Source organism: Scyliorhinus torazame, chromosome 21 (assembly GCF_047496885.1).
Source record: "Scyliorhinus torazame isolate Kashiwa2021f chromosome 21, sScyTor2.1, whole genome shotgun sequence".
Lineage (NCBI taxonomy): Eukaryota > Metazoa > Chordata > Chondrichthyes > Carcharhiniformes > Scyliorhinidae > Scyliorhinus > Scyliorhinus torazame.
In genome coordinates, this window is record NC_092727.1 from 35472226 (window position 1) to 35489861 (window position 17636).

Here is a 17636-nt window from a genome sequence, read left to right on the forward strand (position 1 = left end):
CATGGCAGCAGCTCAAATTTAAACTCAAATTAATAAAATCTAGAATGGAGAGCTTGTATCAATAATGGTGACCATGAAACTATCATCAATTGCCGTGAAAACCCATATTGTTCATTAATGTCCTTCGGGGAAGGAAACCTGCCATTTGCAGCTGGTCTGGTCTACACAAAACACCAGGTGCACATCACATGTGATCGACTATTACCTGCCCTCTGAAGTGGCCGAGCAATTAAGGGTGGGTAGCAACTGCTGACCTTGTCAGTAACACTCACATCCCATCAAAGTATAATAAAAAGAAACAAGGCTGAATGCAACAACAAAAGCGGAAATATTGTACATGCTGCTGCTGTTCAAACTAAATATAGGTCTGGGCTAGTGACGAAGTGAAAAAGTAATAGATCTTTTTAGATTAATAACTTCCATTAGTCAATGTTATTGTTGTGAATTTTAGTGTTTTTTAGCGGTGTTATGAATTGGGTCCTATTTGTGTAGCGTCAGAGTTTCAGATTACTGAAGTGACGTAAATTAACCGTTAACAGGAAGGCGGACACAACTGTTCTGAAAACATTAGAGACAGCAACAATACAGGAAGGGTAAGAGAGGAGCCATATATTGATTTGTGTTGTTCAGACAGAGAGCGATGTGTTCCTTTCAGTGTTAAGTAGAATGGAAAAATGGTATGTGTATGTAGATGTGTTTAAAAGTGCTAACATAGCTCTACCAGAACTCAGAATCTCACTCCTATCTTAAATGGTGGCAGCAACATAGCAGAAACAAAATGTGTGTGAAAGAAGAAAATAATGTAAATATTAAGATCTCCACTATTAAAAAACACAGGTCAACAAAGTAGCTCAGAATCCTGATTCTATCAATATCTACTAGTTGTTGCAGATCAGTCTTAGAAAACACAGATATAAAACCCAAAAATAAATTATCTATTTACAAAGGACTTGCTAAATTCATCCACGAGAAAGAAATTCATCCACGAGAAAGAAGTCCAGAATTGCACAGAGGGAAATAGAAACAGAATTAGATTTAAATCAGCTGAACTGGCTTGAGCAGGAACAGCTCGAAATGTCACCACAGTCTTTCCTACAATCTGATTTTGAGATCTACAACAGGATTTACCATATATGTGAATGAAAATATTATGGGTTAACCGAGTATAGCATTGTTTTTCATTCACATACAAAATTTTGACATCAATTATTTATTCATCAGACTCCCAACAATATTATCCAAGAGTTGATCTACAGAAACCTATTCATCCATAATTGAGACAGTTCCAGTTTAAGCACTGCTTAATTAGTGAGGATGAACTAAACTAAATATGCATCGAAACAGGAACAGAAAATCTATTTCACGTTTCACAAACTTTGCATCAGTTGAACCCTTTTAGCATTTAGTTGCTTGAGAAACGTGAAAGGAATATTATTTCAGATCTATTATATCCAGTCACTTCACTAACTGGTGAACTAGTATTGCATGAAATTCCTTTTTAACTGTATGGACATGTGTTGGTATCTGAATGTTTAATTCTGTGAAACTAGTTATTTCACCATAAGAGAACAGCACGCTCTGTAATACAGTTGCAGTAATATTTTGCAGCTATTTTGAGGTCAAGAATTAATCAACTATATTAATAGTTCAAATGGAACATTATTTGATCAATAACTTTGGTTAATATGAGCCCCTTTTAACGTGCATTTTTGTGGAATTTTACATCTCTGCACAAATCGTAATATTTGTTAAAGAAAAACAATTTCCATTAGATTTTCTTCCCTCCATCAGCTGTATTTCAATTGATAACACTTTCACGTCTACGTCAGAAGGTTACACTTTGGAAGTTGAATGCAACAGCTTAAGCTGACATGCAGTGCAGTGCCTAGGGCGTGCACGCCAAGGGTATGCTGCTTTGTTGGGGGTGCCATTTTTTAAAATGTGCTGTTAAGCAGAGGCTCCAGCTCTCAGGTGGATCGAAAGGATTCCACGCCACAAATTTCAGAGAAGAGAATGGAGTCACTCCAGCATCCTAGTCAATATTTCTCCCTCAGTCAACATCACAAAAACAAATTTTCTGGTCGGTTTGACTTTCCTGCGGGTAAATAGGCCTCCTACAACAGCGACTGCACTTCAAAATACACTTTATTAGTTATTAATCAGCTTGTGACATCCGGTGGTTTAGAAAAGCGCTATCTAAATGCAAATCTTTCTTTTTATTTTTCTCTCTGGCTGTGAGGCTTTCACAGTTCTTGGTTGGCTACTTTGAAACCAATTTTAGTCAGGGAACATGCCAGAAAATTGTTGTGGTGAGAGATACCAATGGTCATGGAAAAATATTGACATACACAGCAGGTAGGATTCTCTGCCTCCCGAGTTCGCTGGCGATGGAATTCACTGTTCCCATGGCTTTCAATTGGAATTTCCATTGAAGCCACCCCACGCCGCTAGCAAACCTACAGGCCGGGTTGCACTGTCAGCGAGACCAGAGAATCCCGCTGCCAGCGAACGGCGACATTAATCATTAGTTATGAAGCTTTGCCTGTTTCAATTTGTGTGTCATACATATCAATTTATCTGATGCTGGGAAATGATCAGCACACCCCATGTCAATGGATTTACAGTCTGCGTCCCTTTTGTCTGATCATAGGTCCCACTCCAATCATTTCCCTGATGAAAATATCTTCATGTGCTTCGAAACATTAAAATAAAAAAGGCGGTTTATGTGTAGTTTAAAATATTAAGCTTGATAGATCACGGAGGGTGAGATGTCTGCGGATTTCTACTGTGGTGAAGGTAATTCTAACCTTGTACTGTGCTCTGCTTCGCTTACAAAGGCTGTTGTAAACCACGTTTCCGAAAATTATAGACCTGTTGCTCGAAGCGTAAAAAGCTTTAGAGATGCAAGAGCAAAGCTACTGACCTTTCTAGTCTTTGCAGAATTTTTTTTCAGTGGTTTCATGTAACTGTTCATTGCAAAGAAGCACAAAGGTAACCAAATGTATGATAGGCGCTAGTTTAGTGAGTACTGTTTGACATTGGTGTGCTTCACTGTGTGCAATGCCACAAGTTTTCAAAAGCAACGCTGTTAAAAAAAAAACTTTGGGATAAAAGAAAATATTTTGGGAACTATTTTCAATTTAACGTGCTACTAATAATGCTTTCTATTTGCCTCACTTATTATGAATGGGCTTTGAGTCTCAACGTTTGCAAACATACAGATTAGGAACAGGAGTAGGCCACTCAGCCCTTCGAGCCAGCCCCGCCATTCAATAAGATCTTGGCTGACCCAATTTTAATCTCAAGTTCACATTGCTGTCTCATCGGATAACATAAAGTTTGCAACACTGGATCTGCTGTTGTGGGATGTTTTAAAATCCTAAAATCAGTAAGTTACAGTGTATTACTTGTTTATTATGAAGTGACTCTTCCAAATTCTAACGAGTATTAAATCATGTGATTCACTTCTTTTCAAAATATTATGTAAATGCCTTAGATAGCAGATCTTGGACCTGGACACTGTGCATTGTTATGTACTGAGTTTAATTCCCAGTTGAGGAGTCATTGTGGCAGGAATTCATTGTGATTTGAGTGCAAAATGAATGGTGTTGCGTTGGCTACTAATTATCCAGCCTATTCAATATTCAATACATGAGTGGGCTGTGCAATAACTTCTGTTTGCCACTCCTCCTCGAGGCAGCTTGATTTCTTACCCAATTTATCTCTTTAAAAATGTCTCATTGAGAAATAGGTCAAATATGTCATCCACTGGACTTCACTTAATGAAAGATTTAAACACACAACAGAGCAAGCCAGGAGGCTGAAGGAGAGAGACTAAGGACAGCCTGTAATTCCTCAAGTACAGCAGGATTTTGGTAGGGTCGAGTATCTCAGCAGAACGTAATGACACCAGAGAGATCATATTCAAAATTCATTCGAATTTTGGGGCAGAGGTCCAGAGAGCCAAAGATTTCACATTTCAAAATTGCAGAAAATTATTTGCAAGTTGAGTCAGTAGGTCAGGAAGGAATCTGGTCCACTAAATTGGAAAGTTCCATTGAGATCCAGAACTAATACAATAATTCCTCTGACTTCTCTTGAAGGAGGTACAAGGTTTTATGAAATAAGTTTCTATTCCTTTTTGTGGCAAGAGTGCAGTGAGCAAGCAGTGAATGAAAGCACAAAAAAAATATTCCCCAAGATTATTCCAAACAACCTTTTGTGTGTTGCACATCCAGGCTGATGACAGGTTAGCCTGAACACAGTTCATTCACATCCATTTATTGTTCGTTGATGTGACTCAGGCACAATTTCCCCTGACCTTGGCCTTGTTTTTGTACACGGAAAGTACGAGGATACCCAGAAATTACTGTTAAAACAACTTCCTCCAACTTGAAATGTTTATAGTGCAGTATTAACACGAACAGCTCGCAGTTTGAGTCAAGCTACGATAAATAACACTGATGGCTGTTCAGGAACTCTGCAAAATAGGCATCAGTATAACACTGTCGCTCACCAATGGAATCACACAAAACCCCTTTACTGAAAGTTTCCATTTTCTTTGAAAAATGTTTTGGTTTTGTTTGCAGGGCGAGTCCGTTACAAAGGGAAAGAAATCACCATTTAAAATTAATTCATATCAAGAATATCCTAATGCCTCTCCTTTACATTAATTGAGGTAAAATTGATTCATGTCAATGAGGAACAATTAATTATAAGTTTTAACCTAATTTATTAGTTTTACTGGGGAAAAGCTAAATTCCTGAATTAGTAAAGACATAAAGCTACTGGTGTGGGAAATTTTGGGAGTTGTTGCAGTGCAGCCTGTCGATGGTATATACACTGCAATCACGGTTATGTCGATAGTGTAGGGGACGCATGTTTGATGGTGGATGGGCTGCCAATCAAGCAGGCTACTTTGGTCAGTAGGCACATTATACCCAACCCCTTATCTGTTCTGGAAGCCATGGCAATTACTTGGTCTAACTGTGCTCCTGGTCAGTATGGTGAAATCCTAGGTTACTGATGGTGGGAAGTGTGATGATGGTAAAGGCTTTGATTGTCATGGGAATGTTGAGAGACCGATGACAGTCATTGCCTGGTGCTTTTGTGGCCTGACTGTCATGTAGCACAAGTAAGTCTGAACGAAAGAGAAAATGCTGGAAAATCTCAGCAAGTCTGGCAGCATCTGTAGGGAGAGAAAAGAGCTAACGTTTCGAGTCCGATGACTCTTTGTCAAAGAGTCATCGGATTCAAAAAGTTAGCTCTTTTCTCTCCCTCGAGATGCTGCCAGACTTGCTGAGATTTTCCAGCATTTTCTCTTTCGTTTCAGATTCCAGCATCCGCAGTAATTTGCTTTTATTAAGTAAGTCTGAATGTTGTCCAGGACTTGCTCTGCAAGTGAATAAACCACATCAGTATCTGACCAATTCCAAATAGAACTTTATGATCATAGGACTCTGTCCTGAGCAACTCCTGCTGCGATGTCCTTGGATGGAGCTGCTTGGCCTGCAATAACCACACCACATTTCCTTGTGACAGATAGGATTCCAGTCATCCAAGAGTTTTCCCTGATTCAGATTGTGTTCACTTTTACATGACACACTCCGGCAAATATCTTGGGCTGGATTCTCCGATTCTCAGGCTTTGTCCTGACACCGGCATGGGAACGGTGGCCTTTTACGACCAAAAATTCAGCACAAAACGGCAACCGATCCGCCGTCTGGTGGGAGGCTAGCAGGAAAGCAGTGTTGAGCACTCGGCTCTAGCTGCCGATGCAGCCTGGAGAATTGCTATGTTAATGGCGGTGCATGTACACGGGGCGGACTGCAGTGGACAAGCCGTGCCGTATGGCGCCAGCCGCTGTGGACCCGGCCTGCAAAATAGTGGCTCCCCCTTTGGCTGGCTGCCAAATAGTGCCCCCCCTGCCCGCAGATTGGCTCGCCCCCGACTGTGTTCCTGACAGGTAATACCATGAGAGACCGACGCCGTCGGGAACTCAGCCGGTAGGGGGCAGACCATCGGGGGCTGGGCCTCAGGCACGATATGGCGTGCGGCGTACTCTTAGAGTATTCCGCTTTGGAGGGGGCGGTGCATCGCGAAAGCAGCGCCGCCCCCGATTTCGCCGGAACATGGATTCCCCGTTCGATTGACGCAGCTGATTCCGACGTCAGCGACCGGAGAATCCCACCCCCTGATTTCAAGGACAATCACTCGAACTACAACCCTAGAATTTAGATCACAAGCCCATGTTTGGACCCAGGCAGTAATAAGAAATGAAGTCAAATTGGACGTGATCTACCGGTCGCATCCTGGCGGAACCGGGGCATGACGCGGCCAGTAGATTCTGGGAGGGGATTCCCAATGGCTGTTACGCCTTGCAGGATATAACCAGATTTTGTCAGAAGTTGTGATCTAAGTCTCGCACAGCTAAGTGAGTTTAAGAACCCCTTAATCGTACTCCCGACAGATCTACGGGCCACTCGACATCTACCAGCCTCGCTGAGACGACCCCAGCTGGGCCCCGTTCAGTACTGCTCCCACAAACGGGGACCAGGTGGGATGGCACCCGGGGGGGGGGGGGTTCTCCCAGATGATCAGAGGCCCCTGGGTGGTCAGCCCCCAGGCAGGGTGGCAACCTATTGGTGTCCCCTGAGCACTGCCAGAATGGCACCCTGGCAGTGTCAACTGGGTGCCAGACTGGCACTGCCATAGTGCCCAGGTGACACTGCCAGGTCAGCAGTGCCAAGGTGCTAGGCTGGCATTCTGCTTACATCGGGATCTGGCCCAGGGGTGCCCTACCCATGAGGTGGAGTATGAGGTACGCCCCCACCCCCCAATGGACACCCTTATAGGTGAATTGGGGCACTGCGGGGGGATCTAGGGATTGCGTCAGGAAAGGGGGGGGGTCCAAGAGATTGTGCGCCATTTAAAAATGGCACCCTGATCTCTTCCTGCATTGAGGAGCTCCGCTCACCAGAGCTCCACAGTGCAGGAAATTATGCTGAGTGTGGCCTCGGAGGACATTCCCCATCGGGGCACGCAAAAAAAGAGTGCCGTTTTATCATGGGGTAGTTACCAGTGCTACAAGTGCTGGGAACTACCCCATTAATCCTGCCAAAGCTGACTCTTTTTTTTAAAGTTAGATCGCGCCCTCTCGAGTGCAGAGATATTAAAGCTTCAGTGTACAGGTAACATCACATAATGGCAAACAGAGATCTTATAAGATGGGAATTCAGATTCAGTTGCTGTAATATTCGCTTATCTGTGCCATCAGACACTAAACTCTGCTTGCAGATCCTCCCAGCTCAGTGACATCCATAACAGCTCACTGGTCCGTGCCATCAAATATTCCCAAAGTCTGTGCCATTACACAATCCATGCCCTCCGCCATCAGAAATGGCCAACTCTCTGCTCTCAGACATTTTCAGCTCGGTGATATCCACAACTATTCATTGCACTGTCGTCAAATATTCTCAGTTTTATGCCCTCAAATATTCACAATGTCCTTCCACCACAAATCACATTTTTTCCAATAATACTTTCTATTTCACGACATCGGCTCTCGAGTATGAAAACCATTGAACACACGTAGTCAAAGGTGCAGCCGGAGCAAAAAAGTGCAAATACTCTACCGGTGAACAGTTAATACCACAAGATTTCCATCGCTGTTTCACTTGGAGCTGATGACTCAATCTGTATAGGTAACTCAACATTTTCTGTTCACCCTGACCAACACCCAACTCATTTTCGGTAAATGTGAGTCACAAATCCTTCACCGTTAGCAATATTTTTAATAACCAGTTGACTACACATTATACTGATAGCATATTATACAGCACAAGCTAAAGAAGGATAGAATTGAACACATGATCTCTTGTCGAGTTGAGGTATTCATTCTCATTAATGCAATCTCCAGTTAGTGTTGGTGTTCTCCACCACTTAACAGATATAAGCCAAGACATTGAAATGAGTGGATAAATGCATTTGAGTGTCTTTTATTTTGTCACTGTTTTCACTGCCAATATACCAATTAAAGTACAAAAGTGTAATACTTTTGTTAAGGCAATGGACAAAAGAATGCCGTACAAATGTGTTGAAGTGCTCAACTACTAATTGCCAATCGACTTTGTGTTGAGATATTTAAGTACTTTGGTGTCATTTTGGGCTGCTGTGCATTTTTGAGAAAGTCGTGGGTATTACATGTAGAAAAGGCCTGAAGACAGGATGAGAAATAGCAAGAATTAGTGGTCAGGTGACATCACACTTTGGTTACAAAAGTCTTGAAATTGCAGGAGAAAGGAAACGCAGAGGGTAAGGCATTCCACATTTCTGAGGTTTTAAGGTGCTAGGTTTTGATTCCGATGCACTGTCAGTGCTGGCTGAGAACAGAGAGCGTGTGTGGGACAGTTCATTTGGATCTCAAGAGGATCAGGAAACTTGAATTTGGCACCAATAACACAACAAAATGAACAATCACAACAAAATGGAACGTTAAATCATTTCTGATGTGGAGCAAAAGTTCCAGCAGCATTGCTGAAGCAAGGGTGGGATTTTCCAACTCTTCACATTGCCGGGAACCTCTGGTGTCGCAAAAGGCGACCTGACCTGTAGCTGATGCCCCAGGGGTGGGATTTGTGAGCCACGGAAAACGTTGTAAACATCGATGGGACTGGAAGGACCCATTGGCAGCCAATGGTGAGCTGCCTCCTCCACCAAAAAACTGCACTGTGCGCCGGGGGGGGGTTTCCTGAAAACTTCCCCCTCATTCCTTTTGTGTTTAACTTAAACTCCGTCGTCTCAGTGCTGCCTCGATGAGCAGGTGAGACAATGGGCCATGACGTCCAAATTCCCCAGAGTTGGATTGCGGGGGTATCCCAAAGGTATGCTGGTGAACCCCTCTCGGATATTCACAGCTGAGGGTTTGTGTGGCAAATGCCCAGAAGTGTAAACATCCGCTGGGCAAATGCTCAGCACTGGGAACCAAGCTAAAATTAGATTTAAATTGCAAACATTGGATGATTTGAGAGGGTTATACTAATAGTTGGGGGTTGGTTTAGCTCACTTGGCTGGAATAATAATAATAATCTTTATTAGTGTCACAAGTCGGCTTACATTAACACTGCAATGACGTTACTGTAAATAGCCCCGAGTCGCTTCACTCCAGCACCTGTTCGGGTACACAGAGGGAGAATTCAGAATTTCAAATTCACCTAACAAGTACGTCTTTCAGGACTTGTGGGAGGAAACCTGAGTGCCCGGAGGATAGCAAACGCAGACACGGGGAGAACGTGCAGACTCTCCACAGACAGTGACCCAAGCCGGGAATTGAACCCGGGTCCCTTGTGCTGTGAAGCAACAGTGCTAACCACTGTGCTACCATTTGTGAAGCAGATAGAGGCCAACAGCGTAGGTTCAGTTCCCGTACAGGTTGAGGTTATTCATGAAGGCTCCACTTTCTCAACCCTCGCCTGAGGTGTGGTGATCCTCAGGTTAAATCCCCACCAGTCAGCTCTCCCCCTCAAAGGAGAAAGCAGCCCATAGTCATCTGGGACTATGCCGACTACTTAACTTACCAATAATTTCTCCAAAAAGGTTAGAAGAATTAAAACCTTTTTTAACCATTGTAAACACCAAGACTGACTGCACACAGGGACCCTCCCCACACACCAGGGGACTTCCCCCCTACCACCCACACCTCTGACCTCCAAGGGGAATCTCCCCACCCCTATTCACTCTGACTCTCCTGTACTTTGATGTTAGGACATGGAACTGCCTGGATCTCATCCGGCCTGAGTTGAAAGGTCAGTATAGACTGGTTGGAGGAATAATCCCATGAGCAGTTGGGCAAGCAGCAGCAATCTGACACTGATTGCCACTCCAAGGAGTTGTCACCCAATCCCTCATTAATAATCCTCTTTCAGAACAACCTTAATCACCTCAGGTTTTGTCAAAAAAAAACATTTTCTTCAGTCACCTCATAACAGCAACACCTCATTCCATATAATATTCCAGTGAATCCAGGCTGCATCTTTTCCAACATTTGCTTCCACACACACCCGTCTCTAATGGCAGCGCAAATCTACACACAACACTCTAACTTCAATAAAACTGACAAGTTCAACATTATTCGTTTTTTATTCTCTGAGCTGAATATTCCGGCCCTTCTCACAAGTGGGATCTTCCAGGCCCGCTGATGGTGATCCCAGTGGTGAGTTGCCTGGCAGCAAAGTGCAAGAGCTAGAAATTCCACTGACATTGTCAGGACAGGAAGATCCTGCTAGCGACCAATGGCGAGCCACCTCCATGACCGGCCAAGATGCCGCAGGAGAGCAAGGAAGATGTTTACAGTTCTTAGGCCTTACCTGTTTATTTCATTGGGGTTTATCTGCACAACCTGTTTGCTCAGCTCCGAAAATCAAAAATATTCCCATAACCATCTCCAGTTTTTAGTTAAAAAATGCATTAACTCAATGTTTCCACATTGAATTGCAACCTAGTTATGTTCCAATCCTGTTGACCCTATCTTCTGCAATATTTCATAATTATGATCACAATTTTCTATGCCATTCAATTTCGCATGACCAACTACTTTTGACATTCTTTCCCCAAATTCTGGAAACAAAGTACTATTATTAATGAACTAATGCAAATCTCTATCAAATACCAGTTATCAAAGGATGTCCAAGAAACATCCTTTTATCATGACTTTGTTCTTCAATGATTTTTGGAGCTGATTACACAAGCCACTGCCCTTTATTGTGAAGTTGACAGCTTAGCCAATGTGTTTCGAAAACTCATATAACCTGCATCCTTTGCAATTTATTTCTGTTCTTCAGGAATAAGTTGGTTCAAGCAGAACCTGCCCTTTAGAAATCTGTGCCAACTGATCCTGGCCCTCCTCTTAGTAATTTTATCCCATTATAGATTCTAATTTGCTAATATATGCAACATTAAATTTCAGCTTTATCTTCATTTGGATGAAGGGTATTGATTTTGTCACTACACCCCCCAGCCCCTCCCCCCAAAGTTACCTGGCACAATTTTCTTGCCCAAGGAGTTTGGAAAATTGTCAAAGTTCAAAGCCACTTTTGCAGCTTCCATCAAAACCATAAGACATAGGAGCAGAATTAGGCCATTCGGCCCAATTGAGTCTGCTCCACCACTCAATTACGATCAATGTTTCTCATCCCCATTCTCCTGCCTTCTCCCCATAACCCCAGAGCCCCTCATTAATCAAGAACCTATCTATCTCTGTCTTAAAGACACTCACTGATTTGGCCTCCACAACCTTCTGCGGCAAAGTATTCCACAGATTCACCATCCTCTGGCTAAAGAGATTCCTACTCATCCCAGTTTTAACGGATCGTCCCTGCAGTCTGAGGCTGTGCCCTCAGGTTCTAGGTTTTCCTGCTCATGGAAACATCCTCTCCACATTCACTCTATCCAGGCCTCTCAGTATCCTGTAAGTTTCAATAAGATCCCCCCTCATCCTTCTAAATTCTAATCAGTACAGACCCAGAGTCCTCAACTGCTCCTCATATGACAAACTCTCATGATATTTGAGCCTTTGATTTGTTTGGCTTTAGTTTCAATGCGATACTGTTTATAGTTGAATCTTGGGAGAGATCTTGGGAGAGTATTACTGAGATAGAAATAACCTTTTCCCTCCTGTTTCATAGTCCAACCATGTATTTCCCAGCCAGGAGTAAATAGGAAATATTGGTTTCATAATTGCTGCAAGATAATATGATAGTTTTGTCTTTATCCACAATACAATTTGTCACCTAATTTCCTGCAAATCAGCACGCTGGCATAAGATCAAGAACACAAGTGATGATATTCAGAATGCTTAAAACGATCTTCTGGAAAGCCCTAGCTTGGTGTGAGCAAGCTCCAAACCAGTGAGAGACTGGGACGTGAAAACTAACCTGACTAAGAACATTTACAAGCACATTATTGCAAAAGACTAGAATCACACAGGCTAGTGAAAAACCACATCATTTTACAGCTCGCTATTGATGTCAATGGTAAGGTTAACACCTATGACCAAAGCCTTATTTTAAGTTTTACCTTTCAATTGTCTCTTCCAGATCAGACAGAAGCATATTGTTACCACACTGATGAATCCAATGACAGCAATGATTGGAACTAGAACGAAGAGTAATAGATAATCTGTGAAAGAGATAATCAATCATAATGAATTCACAATTAACGGCAAGAGTCACAACACCTAAACAGAATGTATTTAAGCGTAGGGAAATCATTGAGGCATGAATGAATGTTGAAGGAATGCCATTTTTTAGATTTGACAACACCCGAACCATTGTGTTCAGTTTTATGCCTATTATACATTTCAATTAATATATAACATTGCAGCATGCAGCATGTCAATCTTCTCTTTACTGTGCCGAACATTAAAAAGCACTGTGGAAAAGCAAGGTGCTGATGTTAAGGCTAAACACAAATAATGTCAAATCATGAACAAAACATGCATTAATCCATAAGTGGCTAAAAATGATCATATTTTGGGAATGGGATGTATTATTTTCTATATAAGTCCAGTTTAAAGTAGAATAAATATTGCAAGTCCACAAATTATGAGACAAAGAAATAATATACTTGATAGTTCACCTATGTTCCCATTTTCTAAAGGAATTTTTCCTGTAACAGGTGTTGCAATTTTCACACATGTATTATTACAAGCATATTTACCTTTCTCAACAGCGTTTATCCAAACACTAGAGTTTCCCGAACCATAGCTGTTGTTTGCCATACACCAGTACATTCCTCCATCTCTCAGCTGGAAATACGTTATCTTTAAATTTGAATTTGAATTATACAATCCAGATTCAATTTGTATCATCTCAGTGTCGTTTTTATTGTCCTTCACCCAGATCACAGTGGAAACTGGGTTACTATCCACACCACATTTCAGTTCCAGGGATGAGTTGACTGCGACAGTGATGAAGCTACTGTTCAAAGGTTGGTAATTGCCACCATTGCTCAACCTGTACATTATGGTGAGATTTTGTGGTCCATCTAAATGTAGAGATAATTTACACTTAATTTTATACAGAAACTATATCAATATAATTAACACAGAGATACGAGTTAATAAGTACCTGCGCTTGCATAGCCAATTTCTGACAGGAAAATGTCCCTGATTCATACCGTGAATCAGGCAGAGTCAAAGGCGAAAGTATTTGGAAGTGCAACAAAAAGCAGTGTCAAAAAGGAAGATTTTGGGGATTGTCTTTAATCAAGGGTGAGAGAAATGTGGAGAGGTTTAGGTAGAGAATTCCAGAGCTTCGGGCTTCTCAAGCTGAAAGCATAGCCAGCAATGATGGGACAAAGAGAATGGGAGGACGTACAAGGTCAGAGTTGGAGAAATGTAGAGTTCTTAGAGAATTATATGGTCAAAAGAGGTGCCAAAGAAAGGGTGGAGCAAGGATATGGAGTCAATTGATCATGAGGATGAGAATTTATTTTAAATTGACGTACTGATGGACCGGGAATCATTTCAGGACGGTGAGACCATAGAACATAGAACATAGAAAATACAGCACAGCACAGGCCCTTCGGCCCACGATGTTGTGCCGAACCTTTGTCCTAGATTAATCATAGATTATCATTGAATTTACAGTGCAGAAGGAGGCCATTCGGCCCTTTGAGTCTGCACCGGCTCTTGGAAAGAGCCCCCTACACAAACTCAACACCTCCACCCAACACCAAGGGCAATTTTGGACACTAAGGGCAATTTATCATGGCCAATCCATCTAACCTGCACATCTTTGGACTGTGGGAGGAAACCGGAGCACCCGGAGGAAACCCACGCAGACACGGGGAGGATGTGCAGACTCCGCACAGACAGTGATCCAAGACGGAATCGAACCTGGGACCCGGGAGCTGTGAAGCAATTGTGCTATCCACAATGCTACCGTGCTGCCCTTAAGAACAAATAGATCTACACTATATAATTTTACTGTAATCCATGTACCTATCCAATAGCTGCTTGAAGGTCCCTAATGTTTCTTACTCAACTACTTCCACAGGCAGTGCATTCCATGCCCCCACTACTCTCTGGGTAAAGAACCTACCTCTGATATCCCTCCTATATCTTCCACCTTTCACCTTAAATTTATGTCCCCTCGTAATGGTTTGTTCCACCCAGGGAAAAAGTCTCTGACTGTCTACTCTATCTATTCCCCTGATCATCTTATAAACCTCTATCAAGTCGCCCCTCATCCTTCTCCGTTCTAATGAGAAAAGGCCTAGCACCCTCAACCTTTCATCGTAAGACCTACTCTCCATTCCAGGCAACATCCTAGTAAATCTCCTTTGCACCTTTTCCAAAGCTTCCACATCCTTCCGAAAATGAGGCAACCAGAACTGTACACAGTACTCCAAATGTGGCCTTACCAAAGTTTTGTACATCTGCATCATCACCTCACGGCTCTTAAATTCAATCCCTCTGTTAATGAACGCGAGCACACCATCGGCCTTCTTCACAGCTCTATCCACTTGAGTGGCAACTTTCAAAGATGAATGAACATAGACCCCAAGATCTCTCTGCTCCTCCACATTGCCAAGAACTCTACCGTTAACCGTGTATTCCGCATTCATATTTGTCCTTCCAAAATGGACAACCTCACACTTTTCAGGGTTAAACTCCATCTGCCACTTCTCAGCCCAGCTCTGCATCCTATCTATGTCTCTTTGCAGCCGACAACGGCCCTCCTTACTATCCACAACTCCACCAATCTTCGTATCGTCTGCAAATTTACTGACCCACCCTTCAACTCCCTCATCCAAGTCATTAATGAAAATCACAAACAGCAGAGGACCCAGAACTGATCCCTGCGGTACGCCACTGGTAACTGGGATCCATGCTGTATATTTGCCATCCACCACCACTCTCTGACTTCTATCGGTTAGCCAGTTCATTATCCAACTGGCCAAATTTCCCACTATCCCATGCCTCCTTACTTTCTGCAGAAGCCTACCATGGGGAAACTTATCAACTGCCTTACTAAAATCCATGTACACTACATCCACTGCTTTACCTTCATCCACATGCTTGGTCACCTCCTCAAAGAATTCAATAATGCCCTGTCTGAACCTTGTTTCCTCAGCCTTACATAAGTCTCCTTTTTCCTCTTAACAAGACTTTCAACCTCTCTTGTCAACCATGGTTCCCTCACTCGACCATCTCTTCCCTGCCTGACAAGGACATACATGACAAGGACACGCAGTAACTGTTCCTTTAACAAGTTCCACATTTCACTTGTGTGCTTCCTTGACAGCCTATGTTCTCAACTTCTGCACTTCAATTCTTGTCTGACAACATCGTATTTACCCTTCCCCCAATTGTAAACCTTGCCCAGTTGCACGCACCTATCCCTCTCCATTACTAAAGTGAAAGTCACAGAATTGTGGTCACTATCTCCAAAATGCTCCCCCACTAACAAATCTATCACTTGCCCTGGTTCATTACCAAGTACTAAATCCAATATTGCCCTTCCTCTGGTTAGACAATCTACATACTGTGTTAGAAAAGCTTCCTGGACAGACTGCACAAACACCACCCCATCCAAACTATTTGATCTAAAGAGTTTCCACTCAATATTTGGGAAATTAAAGTCACCCATGACTACTACCCTGTGACTTCTGCACCTTTCCAAAATCTGTTTCCCAATCTGTTCCTCCACATCTCTGCTACTATTGGGGGGCCTATAGAAAACTCCTAACAAGGTGACTGCTCCTTTCCTATTTCTGACTTCAACCCATACTACCTCAGTAGGGTGATACTCCTCGAACTGCCTTTCTCCAGCTGTTATACTATCTCTAACTAACAATGCCACCCCCCACCTCTTTTACCACCCTCCCTAATCTTATTGAAACATCTATGACCAGGGACCTCCAACAACCATTTCTGCCCCTCTTCTATCCAAGTTTCCGTGATGGCCACCACATCGTAGTCCCAAGTACCAATCCATGCCTTAAGTTCACCCACCTTATTCCTGATGCTTCTTGCGTTGAAGTATACACATTTCAACCCATCTCCGTGCCTGCAGGTACTCTCCTTTGTCAGTGTTCCCTTACCCACTGCCTCATTACACGCTTTGGCGTCCTAAATATCGTCTTCCTTAGTTGCTGGACTACAAATCCGGTTGCCATTCCCCTGCCAAATTAGTTTAAACCCTCCCGAAGAGTACTAGAAAACTTCCCTCCCAGGATATTGGTGCCCCTCTGGTTCAGATGCAACCCGTCCTGCTTGTACAGGTCCCACCTTCCCCAGAATGCGCTCCAATTATCCAAATACCTGAAGCCCTCCCTCCTACACCATTCCTGCAGCCACGTGTTCAGCTGCACTCTCTCCCTATTCCTAGCCTCGCTATCACGTGGCACCGGCAACAAACCAGAGATGACAACTCTGTCTGTCCTGGCTTTTAACTTCCAGCCTAACTCCCTGAACTTGATTATTACCTCCACACCCCTTTTCCTACCTATGTCGTTGGAACCAATGTGCACCACGACTTCTGGCTGCTCCCCCTCCCCCTTAAGGATCCTGAAGACACGATCCGAGACATCCCTGGCCCTGGCACCCAGGAGGCAACATACCTTCCGGGAGTCTCGCTCGCGACCACAGAATCTCCTATCAATTCCCCTAACCATTGAATCTCCTACTACTATTGCTTTTCTATTCTCCCCCCTTCCCTTATGAGCCCCAGAGCCAGACTCAGTGCCAGAGACCTGGTCGCTAGGGCCTTCCCCCGGTAGGTCATCCCCCCCAACAGCATCCAAAACGGTATACTTGTTTTGAAGGGGAACGGCCACGAGGGATCCCTGCACTGTCTGCCTGTTTGTTTTTTTCCCCCTGACTGTAACCCAGCTATTCTCGTCCTGTACCTTGGGTGTGGTTACCTCCTTGTAACTCTTCTCAATCGCCCCCTCTGCCTCCCGGATGATCAGAAGTTCATCCAGCTTCAGCTCCAGTTCCCTAACACGGTCTTTGAGGAGCTGAAGTTGGGTGCACTTCCCGCAGGTATAGTCAGCGGGGATACTGGTGGTATCCCTCACCACCCACATCCTACAGGAGGAGCATGCAACTGGCCTAGCCTCCATCCCCTCTTACCTGACAGAATATAGCTGCCCTGTGGACTAACTAGATCTCCGCCCTCTGACTCTGCTCCCAGTCAGCTACACTTTCTGTAAACTCCTGGCTCTCTTTTCACTCTTTACGGAAATGTCGGAAACAAAATGAAAGGAGAACCTCACTCCCTCCTCACCTAACTCCCTCGGTCACCAAACTCTTACTATAGCACTCAAAATGCACCAATTTCAGCACTCCCTCGGTCACCAAACTCTTACTATAGCACTCAAAATGCACCAATTTCAGCACTCCCTCGGTCACCAAACTCTTACTATAGCACTCAAAATGCACCAAATTCAGCACTCAGTGCAAACAAAGTCTGCACTGTAGGGGATCACTTTTATACTGTGAATCTAGCCTCTGAAAACTGGCCTAATCCAATTAACTAATTAACAAGCTCCAGCTGCAAGTGCCTACAAGTAGAAGCTTGTTTAAAGCTGATTGAAAATTCACCTTCTTCGAAACCAAACAGCAACTTTTA

General features: G+C 43.4%; 1 protein-coding gene across 4 annotated transcripts in view; it reads right to left on the reverse strand.

Annotated features, from left to right (window-relative positions):
* Positions 1 to 17636, reverse strand: part of LOC140398253 (sialic acid-binding Ig-like lectin 13) — a 79845-nt gene that overhangs the window by 48647 nt on the left and 13562 nt on the right. For all 4 annotated transcript variants that reach the window (XM_072486698.1, XM_072486697.1, XM_072486695.1 and 1 more), the window contains exons 4-5: positions 12715 to 13041; positions 12073 to 12174 (exon numbers count right to left, since the gene is read on the reverse strand). In XM_072486698.1, the coding sequence (XP_072342799.1) occupies positions 12073 to 12174; positions 12715 to 13041 (429 nt within the window). The remainder of the gene's footprint in view (positions 1 to 12072; positions 12175 to 12714; positions 13042 to 17636) is intronic.